Source organism: Nuphar pumila, chromosome 5 (assembly GCF_984573655.1).
Source record: "Nuphar pumila chromosome 5, dmNupPumi1.hap1.1, whole genome shotgun sequence".
Classification (NCBI taxonomy): Eukaryota; Viridiplantae; Streptophyta; class Magnoliopsida; order Nymphaeales; family Nymphaeaceae; genus Nuphar; species Nuphar pumila.
In genome coordinates, this window is record NC_143253.1 from 48,353,753 (window position 1) to 48,378,857 (window position 25,105).

The 25,105-nt window shown below is 37.5% G+C and overlaps 1 protein-coding gene across 1 annotated transcript in view; it reads right to left on the minus strand.

Annotated features, from left to right (window-relative positions):
- Nucleotides 1-6,358: 6,358 nt before the first annotated feature.
- The window catches only part of LOC149837531 (uncharacterized), a 33,110-nt gene continuing 14,363 nt past the window's right edge, over nucleotides 6,359-25,105 (minus strand). The window contains exon 4 of the mRNA XM_090007411.1: nucleotides 6,359-6,728. Coding sequence (XP_089863537.1) covers nucleotides 6,699-6,728 — 30 coding nt within the window. The 3' untranslated portion in view covers nucleotides 6,359-6,698. The remainder of the gene's footprint in view (nucleotides 6,729-25,105) is intronic.

Below are 25,105 nucleotides of genomic sequence, written 5' to 3' on the forward strand. Positions count from 1 at the left end.
TTGTTTTGATTGTCTTTTGTAAATAGCTATTTAAAAAATTCAAAAAAAATAGAAAGTCAAAAATCTAAAAAAAAAAGAAATGTTTGAAAATTTAAAAAATCAAAAAAATTAAATTTTTCAAAAGGATTGCCTCTTTTGCTGCAAAATTTTTGCCATTTGAAGGGATTTTGCCCAGAAGTCCTTGCATTTATGAGAAGTTCACATGCACTTCATACCACTTATTGTATCAGCAACAATGATCATTTTTTTTCATTATTGTAAAGAGAAAACTTGATGGTAGATCCCTTTATGAGAAGGAAAAATAAAATGATTGAGCTTGCAATAAAATATTAGGAATAATCTCCTTATAAAGTCTAAAATAGCAAAGAATGAATCATACAGGGGCATGATGAGTCTCATATTCTATGGTTGAAGACCATGATGATTTACTTAGAGGAAAAAATCTTCAAATTGAAAGTTGTTAAGACTATCTTTTGCTTTGTCTTTGCCTCTTATCCCCTCCTTTAGTCGTTCTTGTGGACTTATCCATCTTATATTTATCATCCCCTCCTTTGCTTTTAAGTCTAGTTTTCAACAACCTTGAAAATGACTAAGTTGGTCATTTTATTGTACAAAGTAAAACTTACCTATTTTAGCCTTATCCAAGGGAACATTTTATTTTATGAAGAGGAACATCAAGAAAAAAAGTTCAAAAAAAGTATTATTAAAAAAATATGGGAAAGCTCCAAAAAAAATAGTGTTTTCCCTATAATCAAAGATCTCAAGTAAGAGATGCCCAAGATTCTTTAACACCTTTTATTTTCTTTAAGCCTCACATTTAATAATGTCTTCTCTAACCTGCTTTGTTAGCCTCTTTTAAGCCTCGTGATATCCAAAGTTTAATGAAAAAAAGAAAAAAAAAGTTTATTTACTTAAAAAAATTATTAACATCACATCTAGTATCATCATCATTACGTTTCTCAATGTTAAATAACCCATGTCCTATTTGTTTCCTTCAAAGTCTTTGAAAAAATAGTTGGTCACTTAGAAATATTCAACATGGATAAGTTTGATACAAACTTTAGAGTGAGAGGATTAAAGTGCCTTAGAATGAAAAGTCATGCTTTTATGTGCTTGAAGCTCGCATTTTTAGGCTATATGGTCAAGGAGTCTTGATCATTTGAAAGTTTCTAGAGTCTTAATCTTTGTGAGATTAGATTGATAGTTATTAAAGCATGTGCTTATACATGTACTTCTATGACTAGTTTCTTTGAAATTTAAAGGTCAAACAGATGATTTATTATAATGAAGAAGAACGAGCTTGTTTATTTTATGATGACTTTGGTTAGGAGCACAAACTAGATAGTGAAGTCAGATTAACATTAGCAAAGAATCAAATTATTGCTAAAAGATGTAAGTTGCACACACTCACTCACTCTTCTTGTAATACCCAAAATTTTTAAATTCTGAAGAAAACTCAAGTTTTGATTTTGATTCATTCTAGATATGAATTATAGTTTTAAAACCCTGATATTTTTGGTAAGTATTGATTAAAATGGAGATTTGAATCTATAATTGAAATCCTGATAAAATTTTGTAGAGGTTTGTTCAAAAACTGGAATTTAGGGACATTTTTATCACTAATCAAATTGTAAGGATAGCTTAATAATTTTCCAATTCAGTGGCATTTTTTGGTAAAATACCCAACTATATAAGGTTAAAATAGTATTTTTTTCTTTTGGGGGCATTTTCAAGGAATTAATAGATTTGTCAGGGATAAAAATGATAATTTGCCACCCCAATGGTAGACTCGGTAATTTTTTGAACTACAGAAAGGAAATAAAGTAACTTCCGAATTCCCATATGGCATTTCTGAAAGATGGGATTTGAATTAGGGCATAATAGGTATAAAAAATTTATCAATCAAATAAAATATAATATTTTATATTAATTTATTCAAGAGACCATGGTTTTGGAAAACCACTAGCCCAAAACCAAGGGCAGTCATAGTTTTTTCAAAACCATGAGTTGACATATGTCACCTCATAGTGAGGAGGTGACACTGAACCCTCTTCTCTCTCTGATAAATGTCAAAAACAATTAATAAAATATAAAAAAATGACAAGTGTCGTATAAAAATTAATTTTTAATCAAATCAAGTGACAAATGTCACTTGAAATGGGATCCACTGGGGGGCATCTCCTCTCTCCCATATAAATAACCCCTCACCCCCTCTCTCTCCAAGTTTTGAAGACCACTCTCTCTCTAACCTTGAATTTCTCTCTCTAGTTTTTAAGCCTAAACATTTGTTGAATCTCAGATTTTTTCTGAGAAACCCCTTCTAGCTTCTTCTCTCTCTTTTTAGACGCGATCAATTCCTTTGTAGGAGTTTTGACGAGCTAAATCCAGCCCCAAGAGTGCTGCCTGTAGGAATTCTGCTAAATTTAGCAGAAAAACTAGTTTTGGACTGTGAAAGCACTACCCAATTTTTTTAAATCAGGTTAGCACTCAAATTCTTCTTCTGAATTCAAATTCGTAATTATAGGACCTCCTATTCTCCCTCCTATTTCTCTTTTGGATTCAAATTTTTGTAATTTCGCCAAAATTTAATCCAACCCCGCCTCTATACAGGGAAAGTTGTGTTCAAATTTTTTAAAATATTTTTAAGTATTCAAAACTATAATAGCAGTAGTTCTGGCAAATTTTTTTTAAAAAAATAGTTTTTATAGCAAAATTTCTGAAAAAAAAAATATTTTAAATAATTTTTGAAAAGTAGTATTAATATAGCTGTAATTCTGGTCAATTTTTCTAAATAAAAATATTTTGCCAGATCAGATTGATCCAGACCCAATTAAGGTACCCTAAGGTCAGATCTAATTGAGACCTGACCGAGTCTGCCCTATCAAAAGTATAGAAATGCTATTTGGTGAAAATATTCATGGAAGAGTTCAGTGAACGCTGTATATAAAGTGAAGTTGAATTCTTGCTCTCTTGTTCTCTGGCTGAAAAGCCGGATTATAGCTCTGTGATAGTGATTTGGATATTAAAAACTAAAATATTAAACTTCAAACGACTTTACATTCTAAAGCCAGAAAATAAACCGCTGGCTTGAGATAGTGGTTGAGATTTGCTTGCTCAGGACCAAGAGTGAAGAGAACTTTCATAGATGTATTTTTCAGGAAATGACCGTACTATCCTTAAAATTTTGTGTGTTCTCGCAAATACCTACTAATTTGCCAACATTCTCCACCTATCCAAAAATGCCGATTCCTGACATTTTTTTTTTTGCCATTTTATCCTTCACAGGTGCTTTACATGTACCTTCAACATTAGCACCAATATGTTGCAAATCTCCGATAGACCACCCGATCCTGTATAGTGGTTTGCATTTTTACAGAGGTATAGCTGTGGATGTGGGGAGTAGTGGTGGCAAAACCTGACATGACCCGCCAACCCGACTCTTAGGCGGAACGGGTCGACCCGCCTAACCCATTTATTAAACGGGTCGGGTTCGTGTTAGGGGTATGCCAACCCGCCAACCCTGCTGACCTGTTTAATAAACGGGTTATGCGGGCAGGTCAACCCGCCAACCCGTTTACCTGACCCAACCCGTTTAATAAACAGGTTGGCGGGTCATGTCGGGTTACCCGTTTAATAAACGGGTCAGGTTCGGGTTGAGGTATGCTGACCCGCCGGGTTGACCCGCCAACCCGACCCGATTGCCACCCCTAGTCGGGAGGTCCGTGGAAATTAAGTGCACATCTCCCCTCAGAGGTTTGAAAGACATTTTGCATTCTAACATTTGCCATTCATCAGGATCTTGTTGCTAATGTCAAGAGTACTCACACATAATTTAGGACAACTTTAACCTCATTACCCCTTAGTCATGAGAAACATTCGTGATTTTTTAGGGTTTTGCAGTGAATGTAAGAGGATTCAGACATAATTTAGAAAAACTTGTGAATTTCCTTTTTGTTTCAGCAAACGTCGAATTTTCTATGTTTGTGTGGGTCTTTATTAAGTTTTAATTAGAATCGCCTTATTTAATTTTAATACCTTTTTTTTTTAATTCAAATTTTTTGGTCATTCGCTAGATATATATTTGTGTGAATGTCTAGGATTCTACACAAATCTTCTCAATGAGTTTATTCCCTCTCCCATCATCTCCCCTCTTCTCTCTTTCATTTTTCGTGAATATCTCACCACCTTCAGAGTTTGGCTAAGCATCAAGAGCAGTGCAATGAAACCCTAAGAAATCGTTAATGTTCGAATGCAAAATGTTAGGAATAAGGGGTAGGGATGTTAGTGGATGAGGCTCGCAAGTTGTTCTAAACTATGTATAAATCCTCTGAAATTTGCTTCAAAACCCCAATAAATCGTGAATGTTCCAATGTGAAAAGTCATACAAATAAAGCTTAAGGTGGTTAGCAGAGAAGAGGCACGCAAGTTCAAATTTATGTGTAAATCCACCTGACATTTGCACTAATATTTTGCAAATAAGGGTAGGGATGTTGGCAGAGGTATACCTGCGAATGTCAGGAGGTTCACTGGAAAGGCTTCCCAACCTCTAAGGGGAGATTACCACGTAATTTCTGTGGATCTCCTGACATCCGATATATCGTAAAAATGTGAATCTGCTATTCAGGTTCAGTTCTAACAAAGATTCTCAACATTTTTGTGCAAATGTCGGAGGATATGCGAAGAATTTTGACAAATTAGTAGGTATTTGCAAGAATGTACCAAATTTCAAGGATAGTAGGATCATTTTCTGTATGTTTTTTCACCTGTGAAATAGCCTTTTTTAGTCATTTTGCTTTGAAAAAATGATTCATTTGTTTGCAAAAATCCAAAGAACTTTTTCACTTGATAAAAAATGGCCAACTTTCTCGTGAGAAAAAGGTTCAGAGGCGTTGCAAACTGGCCCCTAAGCATATCAAGATAAGTGACTCACTCTTGCTCTCAAAACATTTAAAATGCCAGACTTTCCTAGCATATACAAGCTCCAGCATCAGTTATATCCTATCTTAACCCTAATCCTAATCCTAAATATTATTAAAGCAGAACGGTAATAGGTGCCAAAATTTATAGGATTCATCACTTTTTCTAAATTGACATCAGTGCTATGTTTTCTAACAATGTCATTAAAATTTTTTTTGGCCATTCTTTATATGGTTTTCCAAAAAAAGTAATATGGAAATCTTGTAATTTTTTCAAAAAACTCGAGTTACCATCTCTCTCTCTCTCTCTCTCTCTCTCTCTCTCTCTCTCTCTCTCTCTCCTAAAATATCTCCACAAATCACTCCTTTCTTGTCTTTCTCATTGTCCATTTAAAAAAAATAAACTTTGGAAACCATAATGTCCTCAACATAATGCTATGTGTTTATTCATCTTATTTGTCATAAAAAATTTAATATAATCTAGGCCTGCCCATAGGAATGAACTATTACATTTTAATTTAAACATATAAAAAGGGTATTTATTTTCTTTAGTTATTTAATTTTATATTTTAAAAATAAGTTAAAATATGTTTTTAATATATACATATTTGTATGTCTTTATTTATTTATTTGTCATTAAAAAATTATATAAACATGATTTATCTAGGCCCGGCCATATGGACAGGCTGTTAAATATCTAGCGACTTATAATTCCTTTTCCTGTAAGAAACTCCAAATTGATCTTCAAGCCATTAGAATCAAGGCACAGACACACTAGCAGAACAAGCTCATCCTGCCGTGTTCAAGTTTGGCTTATTTCTCACCCAGTACAAACCCAAATTTACTCCTGAAATCTAGAGCCACCGTGTTGAATAAAAGGACAACTTTTTAAAGATGGACAAGGAGAATAATTGAACTTCCAAGCCTGTTTCTGCAAGCACGCACACGTGCATTCACGCACTCGCATGCACACTATGCCTACAATATACCATGAAGTAGTGACCAGTGAGTGAGGGATAACCATCACGATAGAAAAAGCAAACATTTAATGATTTTCTCTCATCTGTAACCTGTACCAGCATCCTTGTTTGCAACCAAGATGATGAGCATGCCAGTTTTGTTTTTGTTTTTATTGCATGATATGAATTCTCAAGGGGCACGATGCAAGGGCTAGATTCATAGAACAAGGCATCTTCACTAACATGTCATGGTTCAAGTGTATGTGGTGCAACACAGATCAACCAAAGATTGGCCCATCCTGTCCAAGCTTCCAACACTAGTAGCGTCTCATTGGTAACAGAAGTCAAGATCAGTTTGCATGATAAACAAGGTGTCATCCTTAAAGATTCTAGCAACGTCGAATTCTTAACAAAACCTTCCATGCTGTTACATAGGGACTAGTGACGTTGAAGAGAATGATGATGACTTCAGTCGCTCAGATATACTACAAATAAATTACAGGTTGAATCATTAAGATATAAAATGTCAAATACACTTGAGTAATATCTTGAGATGAATCGCAAAAACATATTTTACAAGGCCGATTATTCATGCTCACTAGCTTATTTGAAAAAGAGAACTCAGATTAATATAATCATACATCTCGAGTTGTGCTCACGCAACATTCCTTGGAGAAACTCTCCGCTCGAACTGAGGCATCTTTTTGCTAGGCGATTGGTCACATGGGGATATATTGCAAGGAATTAATTCCCAGATCTCCTGAAGTTTGTGTATGTGCCTAAAACAAGCAGTGCTTTATTTTTCCGATGTAGGAAACTATCATCACCATCGCCTCTCAGACAACGAAATAAGCTGCAAGCCCACAACCAGAAAGCAATTGTAAGAAATGTAGAGGAACAATTCTTAATGAACACAAACACACACAAAGAAATGAGCTGTGTTGACGTTACCAGATTGGAGAACCTAACGTGAACAGAAGAAGAAAAGAAAATAGAGAAAAAGAAAAGAGGGAGAGAGAGAGAGAGATTGCCCTTCATTAACCCTAATCACCTATTTAAATAGGTGATTAGTAATATTACACGTAGGCATACGTAATTGTTCTAAATTACGTATGACCACCTCAAGATGTGAATATTGCTTTTAACAATCCCCCTCAAGCTGGAGCATATATATCTATCATGCTCGGCTTGCTGCAACATCTTGAAAAAACTGCCCTTACAATAGGCTTGGTGAAGACATCTGCAACTTGGTCCTCAGAAGTCACATGACTAGTAGAAATATGCCCCGACTGCTAAGTCACGGATATAGTGGCAATCAACCTCAATGTGTTTTGTTCTCTCATGAAAAATGGATTGTTGGCTATATGGGTCGCTGCTTTATTATCACACATAATCAACATTGGTGATGAAATCATCACTTGTAGATCTTTTAGAATGGACCTAACCCACATCATTTCAGCAGTTGTTTGAGCCATAGCTCTATATTTTAATCCAGCACTCGAACGAGCTACCACAGTTTGTTTTTTACTTCTCCAAATAATTAAGTTTCCTCCTACGAACACACAGAACCCCGTGGTTGACTTTCTATCATCAATGGCCCCTGCATAATCTGTATCTGAGTACGTAAGTATATCAAGGTTGGAGCTTTGTTTATATAGCAATCCCTTTCCAGGAGAGGATTTCAAATACCTGAGAATCATCATAGCTGCCTGCCAGTGCACTCGGGTTGGTCTGTCCATGAATTGGCTTATTTTGCTCACAGCCAAGGAGATATCTGGCCTTGTTACAGTAACATATAAAAGTTTACCAACCAGGGATCTAAAACTACTATTGTCAATTGGTTCTGCATGTTCATCATACATATGAAGTTTAGGATCCATTAGTATATTGGTCGGTTTGGCACCTAACATCCCTGTTTCCTGCAGTAGGCCAAGTATATACTTTCTCTGTGATAAAACTAACCCCTCACTGTTTCTAGCGACCTCTATGCCCAAGAAATATCTAAGAGGACCGAAATCTTTTGTGACAAAGTGCTTCTGAAGATGAATTTTAGTGTCTGAGATGTCCTTTTCACTGCTCCCTGTAAGAATAATATCATCCACATACACAACCATAACCACAATACCAGCGGAGGTTTTCTTGATAAACAAGGAATGATCTGATGCTGACCTGTTAAAGCCAAATGCAGACATAATTTCAAATAACTTCTGAAACCATGCACGGGGCTCTTTTTTAGGCCATATATAGCCTTCTTTAGTTTGCACACCTTGCTACACTCCCCCTGAACCTCAAACCCGAGAGGTTGCTGCATGTACACAGTTTCAGACAGATCCCCATACAAGAAGGCATTTTTCACATCTAACTGGCATAAACTCCACCTACAATGAACAACGACAGATATGACCAAACGAATAGTCCCAAGACGGGCGACTGGGGAAAAAGTCTCAAAAAAGTCAACTCCATATGTTTGAGTATAACCTTTTGTCACCAATCGGGCTTTGTATCTTTCAATGGAGTCATCTGAGTTATACTTAATAGTGTAGACCCACTTACATCCGACGATATCTGCATCAGTAGATGGAACAACCAAGTCCCATGTGTCGCATGAGAGCAAGGCATCCATCTCAACCTGAATTGCTTGCTTCCACTTAGGGTCTAACAACGCCTGATGATGATTAAGTGGAACAGATGTTGCAGATAAAGCAAAGATAAAATTCTTCATGTGGACCCCAAGCCTTGCTTCAGTAACAAACTTGGAAATAGGATGTAATGTGCATTGTCTTGTACCTTTCCTGAGGGCTATAGGTTTGTCATCCTCAACATTAGACATCTCAATATTTTCAAACGAACTTACTTCTGAAGAAGGCAGTGATGTAGGATCTGATTCAGGTGGTGATCTGCGAGTATACACCAACGGAGGATTATGATACCGAGCAGATATGGGAGTCTGAGAATGGGTGAGAACCCCCCCATTCTCTGTCGGTGAAAACGACTCCAAGGGAACAGGAGGAACCGAAAGAGGCATGACATCACCTTATTCAACATGTAGTCTGGATGCAGTAGTAGAAAAGAAAGGAATAGATTCAAATAAGGATACATCAGCACTAACATACTCTCGACGGGAGATGGGATCATAACACCGGTATCCTTTTTTATTCTTTAGATATTCAATGAAGACCCACTTGATGGCTTGGGTAGATAATTTATCCCTGTTAGGTCCAAGTTTATGAACAAAGGAGACACATCCAAGGGAGAAATCGGGAAAAGTGGAGCATTAGGATAGAGAATTTGAAAAGGAATTTGCTCTTCCAATGATGAGGAAGGCATACGATTAATAAGATAACAAGAAGTGAGAATGGCATCCCCCCAGTATGACGGTGGCATATTTGATTGCAACGTAAGGGTGCGAGCAACATCAAGAAGATGTCTATGTTTCCTCTCAGCAACTCCATTTTGCTGGGATGTATGAGCACAAGTGGTTTGGGGGCGGATGCCATGATTTGACTTGAACTCAAGAGCATTATCAGTACGGATAATCTTGACAAGAGAATGAAATTCAGTCTTTATTTCAATGACAAAAGACATAAGAATGGAGGCAACCTCTTACCTTTCTTTTATTAAGAAAACCCATGACAATCTAGAAAAATCATCAACAATAACTACGTAATAACGACACTGAGATCTACTAGGAACTCTACTAGGTCCCCACTTACATCTGAGTTATACTTAATAGTGTAGACCCACTTACATCCGACGATATCTGCATCAGTAGGTGGAACAACCAAGTCCCATGTGTCGTTGTTCATTGTAGGTGGAGTTTATGCCAGTTAGATGTGAAAAGCGCCTTCTTGTATGGGGATCTGTCTGAAACTGTGTACATGCAGCAACCTCCCGGGTTTGAGGTTCTAGCAAGGTGTGCAAACTAAAGAAGGCCATATGGCCTTCTTTAGTTTGCACACCTTGCTACATTCCTCAAACCCGGGAGGTTGCTGCATATACACAGTTTCAGACAGATCTCCATACAAGAAGGCGTTTTTCACATCTAACTGGCATAAACTCCACCTACAATGAACAACGACAGATATGACCAAACGAATAGTCCCAAGACAACGACTGGGGAAAAAGTCTCAAAAAAGTCAACTCCATATGTTTGAGTATAACCTTTTGCCACCAATCGGGCTTTGTATCTTTCAATGGAGCCATCCAAGTTATACTTAATAGTGTAGACCCACTTACATCCGACGATATCTACATCAGCCAGTTGGATCTATGAATTCTGTGTCCGAGCAATCTTCCAGTTCCTATCAGTGGCACCTCCGTCTTGGTCATGTTCCTTTGCCAAAGCTTCGTAGACTTATTCCTCATATTTCTCCGTCTGACTCATTCCAGTGTGACGCATGTCAATTGGGCAAACATCACAGAAGCTCCTTTCCATCTAGTCAGAGTCCATCGAGTCAAGGATTGTTTGAGATTTTGCATGCTGATGTAGATTGTTGAGACTTAGATGTTTTTAGTAAATAAGTTTTTCTAAACTAGAGGTTATTTGAATCTTATTCTTTAATGAGGGACCTGGGTGTAATTTTGTTCTTTGGACTATCTCTATTTAATATAGAGATTAGCCCTAACTGAATAACAAGTATTCACTCTTTTCTAGTGCAGCCGTGCCGTCTCTCTCTCTCTCTCTCTCTCTCTCTCTCTCTCTCTCTCTTGATTTAGGACTCGGTGCATCTTCAACATGGTATCAGAGCCATAGTCGATCGTGGGAGCGTGATCGAGTGTGATCAAAGCACAGTCGATCGTGGGGGCCTTCGTGATCGTGAGAAAAACTTCGATTCAATGAATATTTTTCCAATCAGGTCAGCGATTAAATTTTTTTTGTAAGATCTGATGACAGATCTGGTCGTGGATGCTAGTTGTGGGTTTCGTAGCCCCTTGGTGTTGTTTTTCGTGGAAGCACTCAGATCGTGGCTGATCGTGGAAGCACTTAGACCGTGGGTCGTGTGATGCCGCTGGTCTGATTTAAGTCTCTGTGTTGTCAACACAGATTTTCACATAAAAAAAAATCTGATCGTTGCAAATTGATTGGATGTTGCGTGCTTCAAAACAAATTATCTTTGAAGTGTGGATGGTGGATAAGTTCAGATCGAGTGAAGATCTGATGCAGAGAAGTAGCGAAATCAAATCAAGTGGGGGTCGGTTCTGTTAAAGGCTGTGAAGAATCAGATACAGCAGAGATCTGATCCATTGTCCTTGGGAGCGTGATCTCGTGCCCTGCTCCAAGTTCGAGTGACTTCAGTTTCTAGCAATCAGAGGTATATTCGTGGTGGATGTGCAGTCGAGGTATGCTTCTCTATCTTAGTTGTGATATGCATCTCTATAGTGGTGGATGTAGAGTCGTAGTAGACAGCCTATTGTAGTCGTGGTATTCAGCCTGTCGAGGTCGTGGATGATGCAGTCGTGAAGGGTGAAGCAGGAGGGAACCTTCTGCACAGGTCGTGTGTGCTGGTGTTGTGCCTGTATTACGTTGAGGCTGCTGCTGATCGAAAAGGAAAAAAACAGTCGTGAAATTGCACAGGGAAAATTATTATTTTTTCTCATGTTATAGCTGGTTGTGCTCAGATTGTATTTAGCAAGCAGCTGGGTGCTGTGTCGTGATCATTTTGACTCAGTTGATGGTTGAAAACAGCATGTGGAAAAACATTGTGTTCGTGGGAACCTTGTCTTTTGAAGTGAGATTCTGTGTTGGGTGCTGCTACTGTTTGTCGTAGTGGCGGATGTGTGATGGTAACACATTCTAAGTCGTGTTGGATGTGTGATCGTGATTTACAACCTATAGTCATCCTTGATTGAGGTGAAAGTTTTGGTCAAGTTTCTTAAAATTATATTTAAAGTTTGGATCTGAACAGTCGAAGGTTGTGTTTCTCAGATTTCATTGGTGAAGTCAAAATTTGATATAGTCGGATTTGTAGTTGATTGTGGGTATGCGCGTGTGGTTGCTCCTGCATTTTGTGAATCAAGCTCATTAGTTTATATTATGGCTCAAATGGTTAAATCAGATGTATTCCTTCAATGATTGTGTAACTCTTAGCAGGGCTGAATATGACGAGCTCATGTCTTTACGATCATCCAATTCGAAGTCATTTGTTGCGGAGGTTGTGTGCTCGGCAGGTAATGGCCAATCGACTCAAGGTGGTAGGTGGGTCATTGATTCTGGAGCCTCGGGTCACTTGTGCGGAAACTCGAGTAACTTTTTGAGTTTAAAACCTGTGACAGGTCAAAAAGGGGTACGTCTTGCTGATGGTAGTTCTTCCCCAATTGTAGGGCAGGGAAACATGTCTATTATCCCTACTCTTCAATTGTCGCATGTTCTTCATGCTCCTTCGTTTCCACAGAATTTATTATCCGTCAGTCGAATGACAAAAGAGTTTAATTGTAGAGTGATTTTTGATCCTATGGGATGCACCTTTCAGGACTTGATGACGGGAAGAAGGATTGGTGGTGGCTATGAGGAAGGTGGTCTGTATTACCTACACCAACCAGAGGTTTCTGCCTATTCTGTTGTTACATCGTCCTCAAGTCCTCTATTGTGGCATCATCGTTTGGGTCACCTTCCAGTGACAAAACTTCATCGTGTCATTCCTCATACACCTCCCTCAGTTTCTTTTCAGTGTGAAACATGTCAATTGGGAAAACATTGTCGAAGCTCTTTTCCCTCCAGTCAGAGTCCATCAAGTCAAGGATTGTTTGATCTTCTTCATGTAGATGTGTGGGGTCCAAGTAGGATTCCGAATAGGTCTCAGTGTCGTTATTATCTAGTTATTGTTGATGACTTCTCGAGACTATCATGGGTGTTCCTGTTAAAAGATCGGTCTCAAGGTCCTGTCATTCTTAAATCTTTAATTGCAGAGATAAAAACTCAATTTGACATATGTGTTAAAATTGTTCGCACTGATAATGCTCTTGAGTTCAAATCCAAAGACTTACTTCAATTCTACTCTGTTAATGGGATTCAACCTCAATTTACATTTCCCCATACCTCCCAGCAAAATAGGGTGGCTGAGAGGAAACATAGACAAATCCTTAATGTTGCTCGGTGCCTTATGATTCAATCCAATATGCCTGCTACATACTGGGGCGATGCGGTTTTGACAGCCGGGTTTCTTATAAATCGCATACCATCAAGTTCCGTAGAAGACCAGATCCCAATTCAAATTCTCCATTCAGAGGCTCCTCTCTTTCCTATCCCCCCTAAAGTTTTTGGATGTGTGTGTTTTGTGCATAAACTGGGTCCTGATCGAGATAAACTTGCTGCGCAGTCTATTAAATGTGTTTAACTTGGGTATCCTAAGAACCAAAAAGGATATCGTTGCTATGATCCTATATCTCATAAAGAGTATGTCAGTGCGGACGTTACCTTCTTTGAGTCTATTCCTTATTTTTCGAATCCTACTCCAAGGTTACAAGAAAGTCAGGGTGATGTTTTTCCTCTGCCAATTCCCCCTTTTCCTTTAGAGTCATTCACTCCAAAGCCTGTGGCTCCATCCTCTGGGGAGACTCGATACAGAAACCCTCCTATAGTGTATACTTACAGGTTACCACCTACCTCCATGCCCCCAGTATCTCCTTCTCCTGAGGCAAGTATCTCTGAGCATCCTGAAGTTTCTGCTATTGATGAGGATCTTCCTATTACTCTGCGAAAAGGGAAAAGACAGTGCACCCTTCATCCCATTTCTCAGTTTGTTTCTGAAGTTAATCTTGGGGCTTCTATGAAGAATTTTATCTCGGCTTTGTCTGCCTCCTCTGTTCCGCTTCATCACAGTCAGGCTCTATTCGACTCCAAATGGAGGCAGGCTATGCAGGATGAGATGGATGCCCTATGCTCTAGGGGCACTTGGGATTTGGTTGATCCTCCAACTGATGCAGATATTGTTGGCTGCAAATGGGTATATACCATTAAATATAACTCGAATGGGTCAATTGAACAGTACAAAGCCCGGTTGGTTGTAAAAGGGTATACTCAGACTTATGGTGTTGACTTTTTTGAAACTTTCTCCCCAGTTGCTCGTCTTGGCACTATTCATCTTGTTATGTCTGTTGCTGTGCACCATGGATGGCCCTTGTTTCAGTTGGATGTCAAGAATGCCTTTTTGTATGGGGATTTGCATGAAACTGTCTACATGCAACAACCCCCAGGCTTCGAGGTTCAGGGGGAGTGTAAGAAGGTGTGCAAGTTGAAGAAGGCTATCTATGGCCTGAAGCAGAGTCCAAGGGCATGGTTTCACAAATTATTTGAGGTAATGTCGAGTTTTGGCTTTGTCAGGTCAGCTTCAGATCACTCATTGTTTATCAAGAAAACCAGTACTGGAATTGTTGTTATGGTGGTATATGTCGATGACATCATATTAACAGGGAGTTGTGCCCAAGATATTTCTGCCACAAAAGATCATCTTCAAAAATACTTTGTTACTAAAGATCTTGGTCACCTTCGATATTTTCTGGGTATCGAAGTTGCAAGAAACAAAGAGGGCTTAGTATTGTCTCAAAGAAAGTATGTGTTGGACTTATTAAAAGAGATTGGAATGCTAGGAGCCAAGCCAGCTAATATTCCAATGGATCCCAAAACTCACATGTTCGATGAGAAGTCTGAGTATGTGGACAGTGCCAGTTTTAGATCCTTGGTGGGTAAGTTGTTATATGTGACTGTTACTAGACCTGACATTTCATTAGTTGTGAGTAAAATCAGTCAGTTCATGGACAAACCTACAAAAGTTCATTGGGATGCAGCAATGATGGTTCTCCGGTACTTAAAGGCATCTCCTGGTAAAGGTCTATTGTTTAAACGAAATCCATCTTTGGACGTTGTTGCTTACACTGACGCAGATTATGCAGGATCTGTTGAAGATAGGAAGTCAACATCTGGATTTTGTGTGTTTGTGGGAGGAAATCTTGTTACCTGGAGGAGTAAGAAACAAACTGTTGTAGCCAGGTCAAGTGCTGAATCTGAATACCGAGCAATGGCCCAGACTGCAGCTGAGATTATGTGGGTAAAATCAATCTTGACTGAGCTTCAGGAGAAAGTATCCCTACCTATGTTGATGATGTGTGACAATAGGGCTGCTACATATATTGCCAACAACCCAGAGTTTTATGAAAGGACTAAACATATTGAAGTTGACTGTCACTATTTTCGCGACTTGGTTCAGGCTGGGTATATCTGCACCGATCATGTATCTTCCGAAGATCAAGTAGCTGATGTTTTTACCAAAGCCCTGGCGAAACCAAATTTCTCAAAGTGTTGTGACAAGCTGAGCATGATTGATATCTATGCTCCAGCTTGAGGGGGAGTGTTGAGACTTAGATGTTTTTAGTAAATAAGTTTTTCTAAACTAGAGGTTATTTGAATCTTATTCTTTAATGAGGGACCTGGGTGTAATTTTGTTCTTTGGACTATCTCTATTTAATATAGAGATTAGCCCTAATTGAATAACAAGTATTCACTCTTTTCTAGTGCAGCCGTCTCTCTCTCTCTCTCTCTCTCTCTCTCTCTCTCTCTCTCTTGATTTAGGACTCGGTGCATCTTCAACATAGATAATAGACACCACCCTCCTCATGGCCTCCACCAATCCTCTTCCCCGTCAGCAAGTCTTGAAAAATACAACACACAGGATCAAATATCACCCTACAGTTATGCTCCTTAGCAATACGACTGACAGACAGTAAATTCTGAGGAAATGAAGGAGCATGAAGGACATTAGTCAATTGAAGTGTGGGGGATATAGAGATGTTTCCTTGGCCTATGACAGGAGAATATCTCTCATCCGCAAGTATAACATTGCGAGGTTCAACAATAGGATGTAACTTCGAAAAATTATAGGGAGTCCCACATAGGTGTCTAGAGGCACCGGAGTCTATGATCCATCTACTACCTTGATAACTCGGGCTATCACCTGTAGAGCATGCAACATCAGCAACAGGCATAGGAGCACTCGAACTAGGAAGCCGGTGAGACAACAATTCATCGTACTCTGCACGACTGAGGATAACTGGATCGTTGGAGGATGTAGTGGTAGTCTCTGCCTCAAGTTTAGCAACTTGAGCATTGGACACATTTGGTTTGGGCGATGGAATAGGAGGTCGACCAGTCTTATCCCAGCACCTATCTTCAAGATGTCCGAGTTTACCACAATATGTACATTGAAGCCTTCCTCTTCCTCCTGTACTGCGACCGCGACCTCTACCTCGAAAATTCAAGAAAGTACCTCTTCCACGACCTGAGGGAATAGCTAGAGCTGATGCCTGTGATTCTGATTGGGTCTGAGGAAGAGTGATGGCAAGCCTACTCAGACGATTGTAGGCTTCTGCAAGAGTAGGAACATCAGACCCGGTTAGCATTTGAACTTTGGCAACAGAAAAATCAGATGATAACCCAGTAAGGAACCGGGCAACCATAGTCTGCTCCTGATGGGTCTTCTATTCAGTGCAGCATAAGGGTCTGTGTGCATTTAGCCTCTCAAATGCAGATTTAACTGAGGCATAGTATTGGGCCAAAGTCTGTTCTCCTTGCTGCAACTGGTAAATTTCCTGCTCAACTTGTAGAATATGACTCACATTGGTTTCATGAGAATACGCATCACAAAGATTATCCCACATTTGTTTAGCTGAAGTATAATAAATCAGTCCATCAGCTATATGAGGTTGTATACTATTCATTATCCATGACATCACAATGTCATTGTCTTCATCCCAAGTGACATATTTTCTGGTTCTTTCAGTAGGCTCCAATTTCAACAGAACATGTTTTTTTCGATGACCAGAAACCGACATCATGAAGGTGCAAGACCACCGTGCATAATTAGTATCATCTAGCTTAACTGAAGATCCATACGAAAATGGATTCGTAAAGGCTTTATATTCACCAACTACCTCTGCTTTTTTATCATTATCTAGAGCATGTGACTGAGCCATGATAAAAAAAAACTTGCTTACTAAGAACAGCTAGACAAAAAAAACAGATATTGCTGCTCAACAAAGAGACTCCTGCGCAGTTTGCTTCTAGATCTGAATAGCGATCAGATCGTCTCCATGACCACAGAATAAATAAATAAATAAATTAAGGAGAGACAATCAACTTCACGACTGGAATATTCAGCAAGACTACCAACTTTGAGGCTGAGATCCTTACCATTTAATTTCAACGATAATGATCTGATCGCAGGCATTCAACAATAATAAAAACAATATCAAGACAACACCATTCAGATCCAATCGCAGTCAAGACAACACCATTCAGATCCAATCGCAGTCTTCGGATCTGTGTGCTTCTCATTATGCGTCACAAAGATCAGATGCAATCTGAAAAAAAAATACCTTCTTTTTATTTTTTTTAATAATCCACGAGCAGATTACGATGATCAGCGACACCCACTTCTACCTCACCATTCACGACTGGCAGCAATCTGATCACGTCAAGCAGCCAAGGCCCCTGAAAAGAAATACCTTTTTTTTTAATCCACGAGCCGATCACGATGATCAGCGACACCCACGTCTACTTCACTCTTCACGACTGGCAGCAGCTTGATCATGCTAAGCAGCCAAGGCCCCATTCCACTAAGCAGGAACCTGACCACGATCCACGATCAGAATTTTTTTTTTTAGCCGATCACCCACTTCTTCTTCACCCTTCACGACCAGCAGCATCCACGAGCAACAACAGCAGCAGCGTCATCCCAGAGGGGAGACCCGCTCTGATACCATGTTGACGTTACCAGATTGGAGAACCTAATGTGAACAGAAGAAGAAAAGAAAAGAGAGAAAAAGAAAAGAGAGGGAGAGAGAGATCATCGTCCTTCATTAACCCTAATCACCTATTTAAATAGGTGATTAGTAATATTACACGTAGGCATACGTAATTGTTCTAAATTACGTATGACCATCTCAAGATGCGAATATTGCTTTTAACAAGCTGAAAGGACCAAAATAAAAAAGAATCTCCAAGAAGATAGACAGAAATTTTTAATGCACTCACACACACCAGCAACAACTTTTAGTGAACATTAACTACATCATAAAGTTCTTTTCTCTCAAACTACTGTTGAAATACCATTTTGGAAGGACGACTTACATTATCAAAGTACAACTGACAAAGGCAATTTTTGTTAACTCTGTGTGTGTGTGTGTGTGTGCACGCGCGCACCCACAGCCTTCAATCGACATCAACAAGTTTGCCAAAAAAAATTTACAACTAAAATAGTTTGAATAATGATGGTTACATACATTCATTATCACCATCAAGGGTAAAAAGATAATTCCACGCAAAGGGAATACCATCAGCTTTCTGCCTCTATGCCTGGAGGCATGTGCCTGAACGTGTTTTGAGCCTAGAGAGCATCGTGTATGTTCCACAAGCATGACTTGCCACATAAGACAATTTATAATGACAGTTTTGGTATTTTTATAACTACAATTTTGGTCACTCGTTATTGCCTAAATACCTCCAACCGCACCATTTTGTTGTATTAATATTTTCATGCGTATTGGGATTACTTTTACATTAAATTTCATACAATTGTCAAACTTTATGCATTTTTAATTTTTAATACTTTAGTTTCCTTTCCACAGCTAAGATCTTGCTACTTGATACTTTCCAAAGCTAACTTCTTGCTTCAAATTACTGCTGAGGCTGGGAAACGAGATCAGCTGCTCATGGCTTGAGTCATTTCAGCTAGTAAAGAGCTCGTTCCAACTTGTGAAATAGGCTCGGCAAGCTCGAGCATGAACAAGCAATGTTCAGCATGGTTCGGCTCGTATAGGCTCGTTAATTAATAATAAATACATTTTACATATTTGTATATCATAGAGTAATGGTGAAGTGTTTGGCATGTAAGCAATAAGTTTAGAGTTCAAATCCTATTGCTCACAAGTTTGAAACAATTATTTCTTTTGTAAATGAGCCAGTTTAAGCTTTGGTTAGTAGGTTTAGGGTTCAAATTCTATTATTTTCAACTCTGAAAAACTATATTTTGTTTTGTAAATGACCTAGCTCATACTCAGCTCATTTAGCACAGGCTTTTCATTTGAGCTCAGCTCTGCTTGACACAATAAACGAACCGAGTTTGAACACCCTCTGTTCAGTTTGTTCTCATCATTTACCAGCCCTAAAAGCTGCCATCAAAATGAAATCCATGTGTGCCTATGTGTAGGGTTCATATATTCCTTATTTTGAACCACTTATGCATAGCCATATTGTGTATCTCGATACGAATGTGTATCGTACCTGTATCGGATGTATAGTATGATACACCCCGATACATGGTGTATCTTACGATACACAATTAATGCAGTTTAAGTTGCACTCAGTTCAATTTTTTTTTTAAACATATAAGATCCCTTAAGGTGAGTTCATATTCATTCCAAAAAAACTTGGGAATGATTTGGGGTTGATTTCTTGCAAGAAGAAGTCTCCATTCTTGTTTGAACTTTGAAAAATTTTGGTTATGTAAAATTTTTAAGTAATGAAAAACACGTGATTTTGTTTTTGTTTATGTAAACATGCAATATTATGAATCTTGTGACTTATTAGTTTAGTTTTATTGTTTAATATGCATATTATTTCACAGTTTGCATTTTTTGTGAGATATGTATGTCATTCATAGCATATTATCTTGATTATGGAATGTTCGATGTCTTATGCAACTAATAATTATTTGATATGTGATATTATGGTCTTATTTATCATTGTTTCATGTGTCATAATTTTTTTAGAAAATTTCCTGATTTTATCTTATTTATTTACATTTTTGTGGCTTTTTTATTAAAAGTATGATTTTTTACGATACAATGTGATAAGTGTCTTATTTTGGGCCCAGCTGATATGGGTTATGATATGCTTCTTACATCCTGTCGAAAATTTGAAACTTCTCTGCAGTAATCGGTGGGATCGAAGCTTGGAGGTGCGCAGCAATAGCACTTTCTTTAAAAGTGAATTGCCCCAATAGGATTGAACACAACCTCGCTTCAGGGATATAACGAAACCTGCACCTCACATGCAATACCAGTCAATCACTCCTAGCATTGAGTAGACTAACCACCACGACACGGCTACCCTGAACAACTTCACATGAAATGAGAGAGAGAGCACAAGAAGAAAAAAAAGTAGAGAAAGGTTAAGCTCACTAATAGCTTGACCTGAGAGAGTTGGGGTTTACATAGACCCCAACAGAATGGTCTAGAGGATGGTTTGCATGGGTCCATAAAAGCTAAATTGGTGGCATGTACCCATTAAGGTCCAAACGGGTAGCATGCACCCATTAAGATCCAAACGGGTAGCATGCATCCATTAAGGCCCAAACGGACACCTAAAACAGGCTGCATGCGCCCACTAACATCCCAATGTGTCTAGGGGCTAGTCATTAATGTTAGGTGTCGCCCCCATTAAGGTCGCAAATGACCTTTGACTACCTTTGTCAACCACCAAAATGTTTTTGAAAACAAAAGCTTTTTAAGAGGCTTTTATAAGGTACAAAATTGTCCAAAAATAAGTGATAAAAAGATTTGTCAAAGTCAAATCAAGACCAAACCGGACCGAACCAAACCGAGCCAAATACGAATCCGAATCCAAATCCAAAGTCAGAGTCAAATCCAAGTCAGAGTCAAATCCAAGTCCAAGTCCAAAGCCAAAGCCAAATCCAAATCCAAATTCAAATCTAAGTCCAAAGACAAAACCAAATCCAAATTCAAGTCCAAGTCCAAAGTTCAAAGTCCAAAATCCACAGTTCAATTGACAAACCCCTTGAGGGCCTTTCCCCCTAAATCAACTCTGCAAATTTTAAACCCAATGTGTTTCTCAAAAAAGTTCAATGTGGGACTAAAAAATATTTCACAAAGTAGACTTTCCCCAAAAAAACTATCTCCCAAAAACCAAGTCAAAGTGGGGGTTATTTGGCCAAAGAGCTTGGTTCAAAAAGCTATAAATTTTGAGTCAAACAACACCAATCCCTCACGTGGGTCAAAATTATAACACAAAAAACATGAAGTTGTTTGTGGAAGTCATATGCACAAATGAAAGTACTTTTGAGTTTGAACCTTCACTTAGTGTGAACAAGATTCAGACAGTCTCAAAAACTAAGTAGCTAAGCTTTGAACTTGGTCTCTATTGTAGACTTTCTAGGCTCATTTGCATGTAGATTCCTTTCAGGTAATCATATGTGTCATCAATATATAAAAGCTACATATATTTTAGAGTCCTATATAGTATCCCACTTCATGAGTGCTCTAGAGACACTTCAATCTCATAGAAGGTGACCCACACCTTCACACTCATATAGGCAAGTCTGTCAAAAGTGAAAACCTGCTTAAACCACTTTAGTCAATTTTTGCCTACAGATCCCATTAAGAGTAATGAGACTCGTCAGCATATCACAGGTTTTTGAGCATTTACATCAAAATGGGACATGAAGATACTCTCTATCTTCATATATTCTTTAGTGTTCACCAAATTACTCCAGTGACTTGTTTTTCCCATTGAACTAAGAACTCAATCGGCCCAACTAACTTGGTTGGGTTTCCATTACGGGTAATTTCTTTACTAGGTTTTAATCACATTCTCTTATATGATTTTTAATGATTTTTCATGAAAGGCCTTTCGCAAGTGGATCTACCAAATTTTGGCAAAATTTCTCATATTCTACTTAAATTACTCTTTGTTTGAGTAAATTATTCACAATATTATGCTTTGGACAGATATGTCTAGATTTTTCATTGTATATATTGTTTCATGCTTTATATATAGCAACTTGGCTATCACAGTGAACCATTATAGGAGGCAAGGGTTTGCTACACAATGGAATCTCAATTAAGAGATTCATCAGCCAATTGACTTCCATACTAGTAGATGTTAGTGCTATAAGCTCAACCTCCATAGTGGATTGGGTTATGATGATTTGCTTCTTAAATGCCCAGGATATGGACCTAGATCTAAGGGTAAAGACTCATCCACTTGTGGATATAAAATCATCCATATCTGAATTCCAATTTGCATCATTATATGCCTCAAGGTTAGCGGGTTTCCTCATATAGAATAACTCATAATCCAATGTCCCCTTAAGATACTTCAGGACCCTTAAGATTGCATCACAATACTCATGTCCCGAATTACTAGTATATATGCCTAGTTTGTTTATGCAAAATGTCAAGTCTAGTTTCATTCATAGCATAAATAAGACTACCAATAATACTAGCATATTCAAGTTGGAAAATGCATCTTCCAATGTATTTAGATAATTTAACATTGGGATCAAACAAAATGTCAACAACCTTGCAATCAAAACAATTAAATTTTGTAAGCAACTTTTCAATATAATGTGATTGAGTCAAATCATAACCATGCTCATGTCTAACAAGTTTGATTTGAAGAATCATATCAACAAGCCCCATATCTTTCATATCAAAATTAAATGACAAGAATTTATTGGTGTCATTTATGCATTCTATATTATTGCTAAGTATCAACATATCATCTACATATAAACAAATTATGATGATCAACCCTAATATAAATACATTTTTCATATTAAAGGGTGTTAAATCCATAGCTAAAAATCACTTGGTAAAATGTCATTGTTTTTTAGCTTGTTTCAATCCGTATAAAAACTTAAGTTGTTTGCAAACTTTGTTTTCTTGATTAGGAACTACAAAACTTTCAGGTTGTTCCATATAAATCTCTTCTTCTAAATTGTCATTTAGAAAAATAGTTTTAACATCCATTTTAAGAATTTCAAGCTTGAAGATTAAAGCTAAGGCTATAAAAACTCCAATTGAAGTAATTCTAAAGACTAGAACATATATGTCAAAATAATCAATCCCAGATTTTTGTTTAAAACCTTTTGCTACTAATCTCGCTTTAAATTTAGCAATTGATCCATCGGCTCTAAATTTTCTTTTGAAATTCCATTTACAACTAAGCAATTTAAAACCAATTGGTAATTCTGCTAAAATCCATGTTTTATTTTCAAGAATAAAATCAATTTCACTTTGAATAGTTTTTTTCTAAGATGCAGCATCAGGTGAGAACATAGCTTCAAAAAAGGTTAATGGATCTCTATCAATCATGTAGAGATGAAAATTTGTTCCAAAATCCTTTGGTTTTCGATTATCTTACTTTTTCTAATTTCTAGATTTTCATGTTCTAAAACAAGTTTTTTGGATACGGGTTCTTAAAAAGTAGCGAGAAAAAAAAGAATTTGCATATCTTTGAAAGGTAGATCTTCTCTAAATTTAGCTTCTATAGTCCATTTGAACGATAAAAATAGAACTTACTATATCCACTAGGTTCTCTTCGGGAACTTCTGCCTTGATGCCTTGTCTCTTGCAATGACGACACTATCTCGCATAGTGCCCTGGTTTGCCACATACATAGCAGGGAATAATCTCACGTTTAGATTTCTTAAAATATTTGGGTTTCTTATTTTTAGACTTCAAACCGGGCTTGAACTTTGGCTTACAATCCATCATATTCACTTTGGTGCCAACGTTAACTTTCTCTTTCTTCTCTCTGACGAGTTGCTTATTCAATTCGAAGATGAGAAAGAAGTTGCTCCAAAGAGAAATTCCTCATTTTTATGTTTTAACATATTATGGTAGTTTTTTCATAAATTGGGTAGTTTATCAATTATCGCAGCCACTTGGAAGGACGCATCAAGGTTCATGCCTTCTACCTTAAGTTAGTAAGCCAACAATTACATTTCATTAACTTGAGGTAGAAGTGGTTTTGTCATAAAAAAAATTTTAATCCACATATTTGCTAACAAGAAACTTACGGTTACCCACGTCCTCCGTGTTGTATTTATTTTGAAGAGCTTTCCAAAGCTTTTGCAAAGAGTCCACTTCTAAGTAAAGATTGAACAACGGGTTGGATAGGACATTCAGAATGTGCCCTCGACACACAGTCATCTTCCTTCCACTTGCGACCCTTCCTGTTCTCAACAATAGTTTCTTCTCATTTTGGAAGACAGGGTTCAGTCAGCACGTACAACACCTTAGCCATGGTAAGAAACTTAGTTGTCAAAAATTGCACCTAGGCTCCGCCTAGGAGTAGGGATACCGCCTAGACTTATGGGTCTAAGCGGTAGGGTCCTATTTTTTGACCTAGGTTGTCCCCGCCTAGGATGGCCAACATAATTGTTATGTTTTTTTAATTTTTATCTCCTTTTTTTCTTTTTCTTCTTCTTCCCGCCCTAAAAGCTTTTTTTTTGTTCTATCCTTTTTTTCTTCTTTTGTTTTTCCTTTTTACCTCATTTTTTTTTACCTTATCTTTTTTTTCTTCCTCCTTTCACCCCTCTGACTTCTTCTTTTTTTTCCTCTTTCTCTTCTTCTTTCTTTTTCCTTTTCTTTTTCTTTTTTTTTCTTTTTTCTTCTTCCTCCTCTTGTCCCTCCACTCTTTTTTTTGCTTCCTTTTTCTCCCTTTTTATTTTTTTTTCTTCTTTTTTATTTTTGTTGTTTACATGTATGCATGTCTTTTTGACACACGTATAAAATCTGTTTTTTCATCTCTCTCTCTCTCTCTCTCTCTCTCTCTCTCTCTCTCTATATATATATATATATATATATATATATATATATATATATATATATGTGTGTGTGTGTGTGTGTGTGTGTGAGAGAGAGAGAGAACGGGGTTCATCCTATCCCCTTTTTCTTTACGTCACTGTTAAGGCCCTCCAAATATCGAAGTTTTAAGTGTTTTATGCTCAATTTGAACTATTAGATGTGTTTATCAATACTTATTTATTGATAAACAAGCTTTGTTTCAAATTGATATGATGTAAAAAATGTGAACATTTTATCATGAAATTTTAGTAAGATATCATCCGATGATTTTTTTACCTCTTTAAAATATACATCTGAGCATAAATATCAAGGTTGTAAGTAGCATATCATTAGTCGTATCGATCGTGCCAATAGTAACACTGTATAGTATTGTATCGTATCGTAAATTTTTAATAAATAATTTTTAAAAATCCAAAAAAATCAAGAAAAATCAGAAAAAAAAAATAAAAAATCTAAAAAAAATCATCACATCAAATAATGATGAATTGCACAAAATACAATCATAAAATCACATATGAAGCATTTATGTCTCTATGAGATGCATAAGACATCATCAAACATCAACTATCTCACAAGAACAATGCAAAATATTAAATATCTTGCAATTAAGAACATGCCACAAAACTC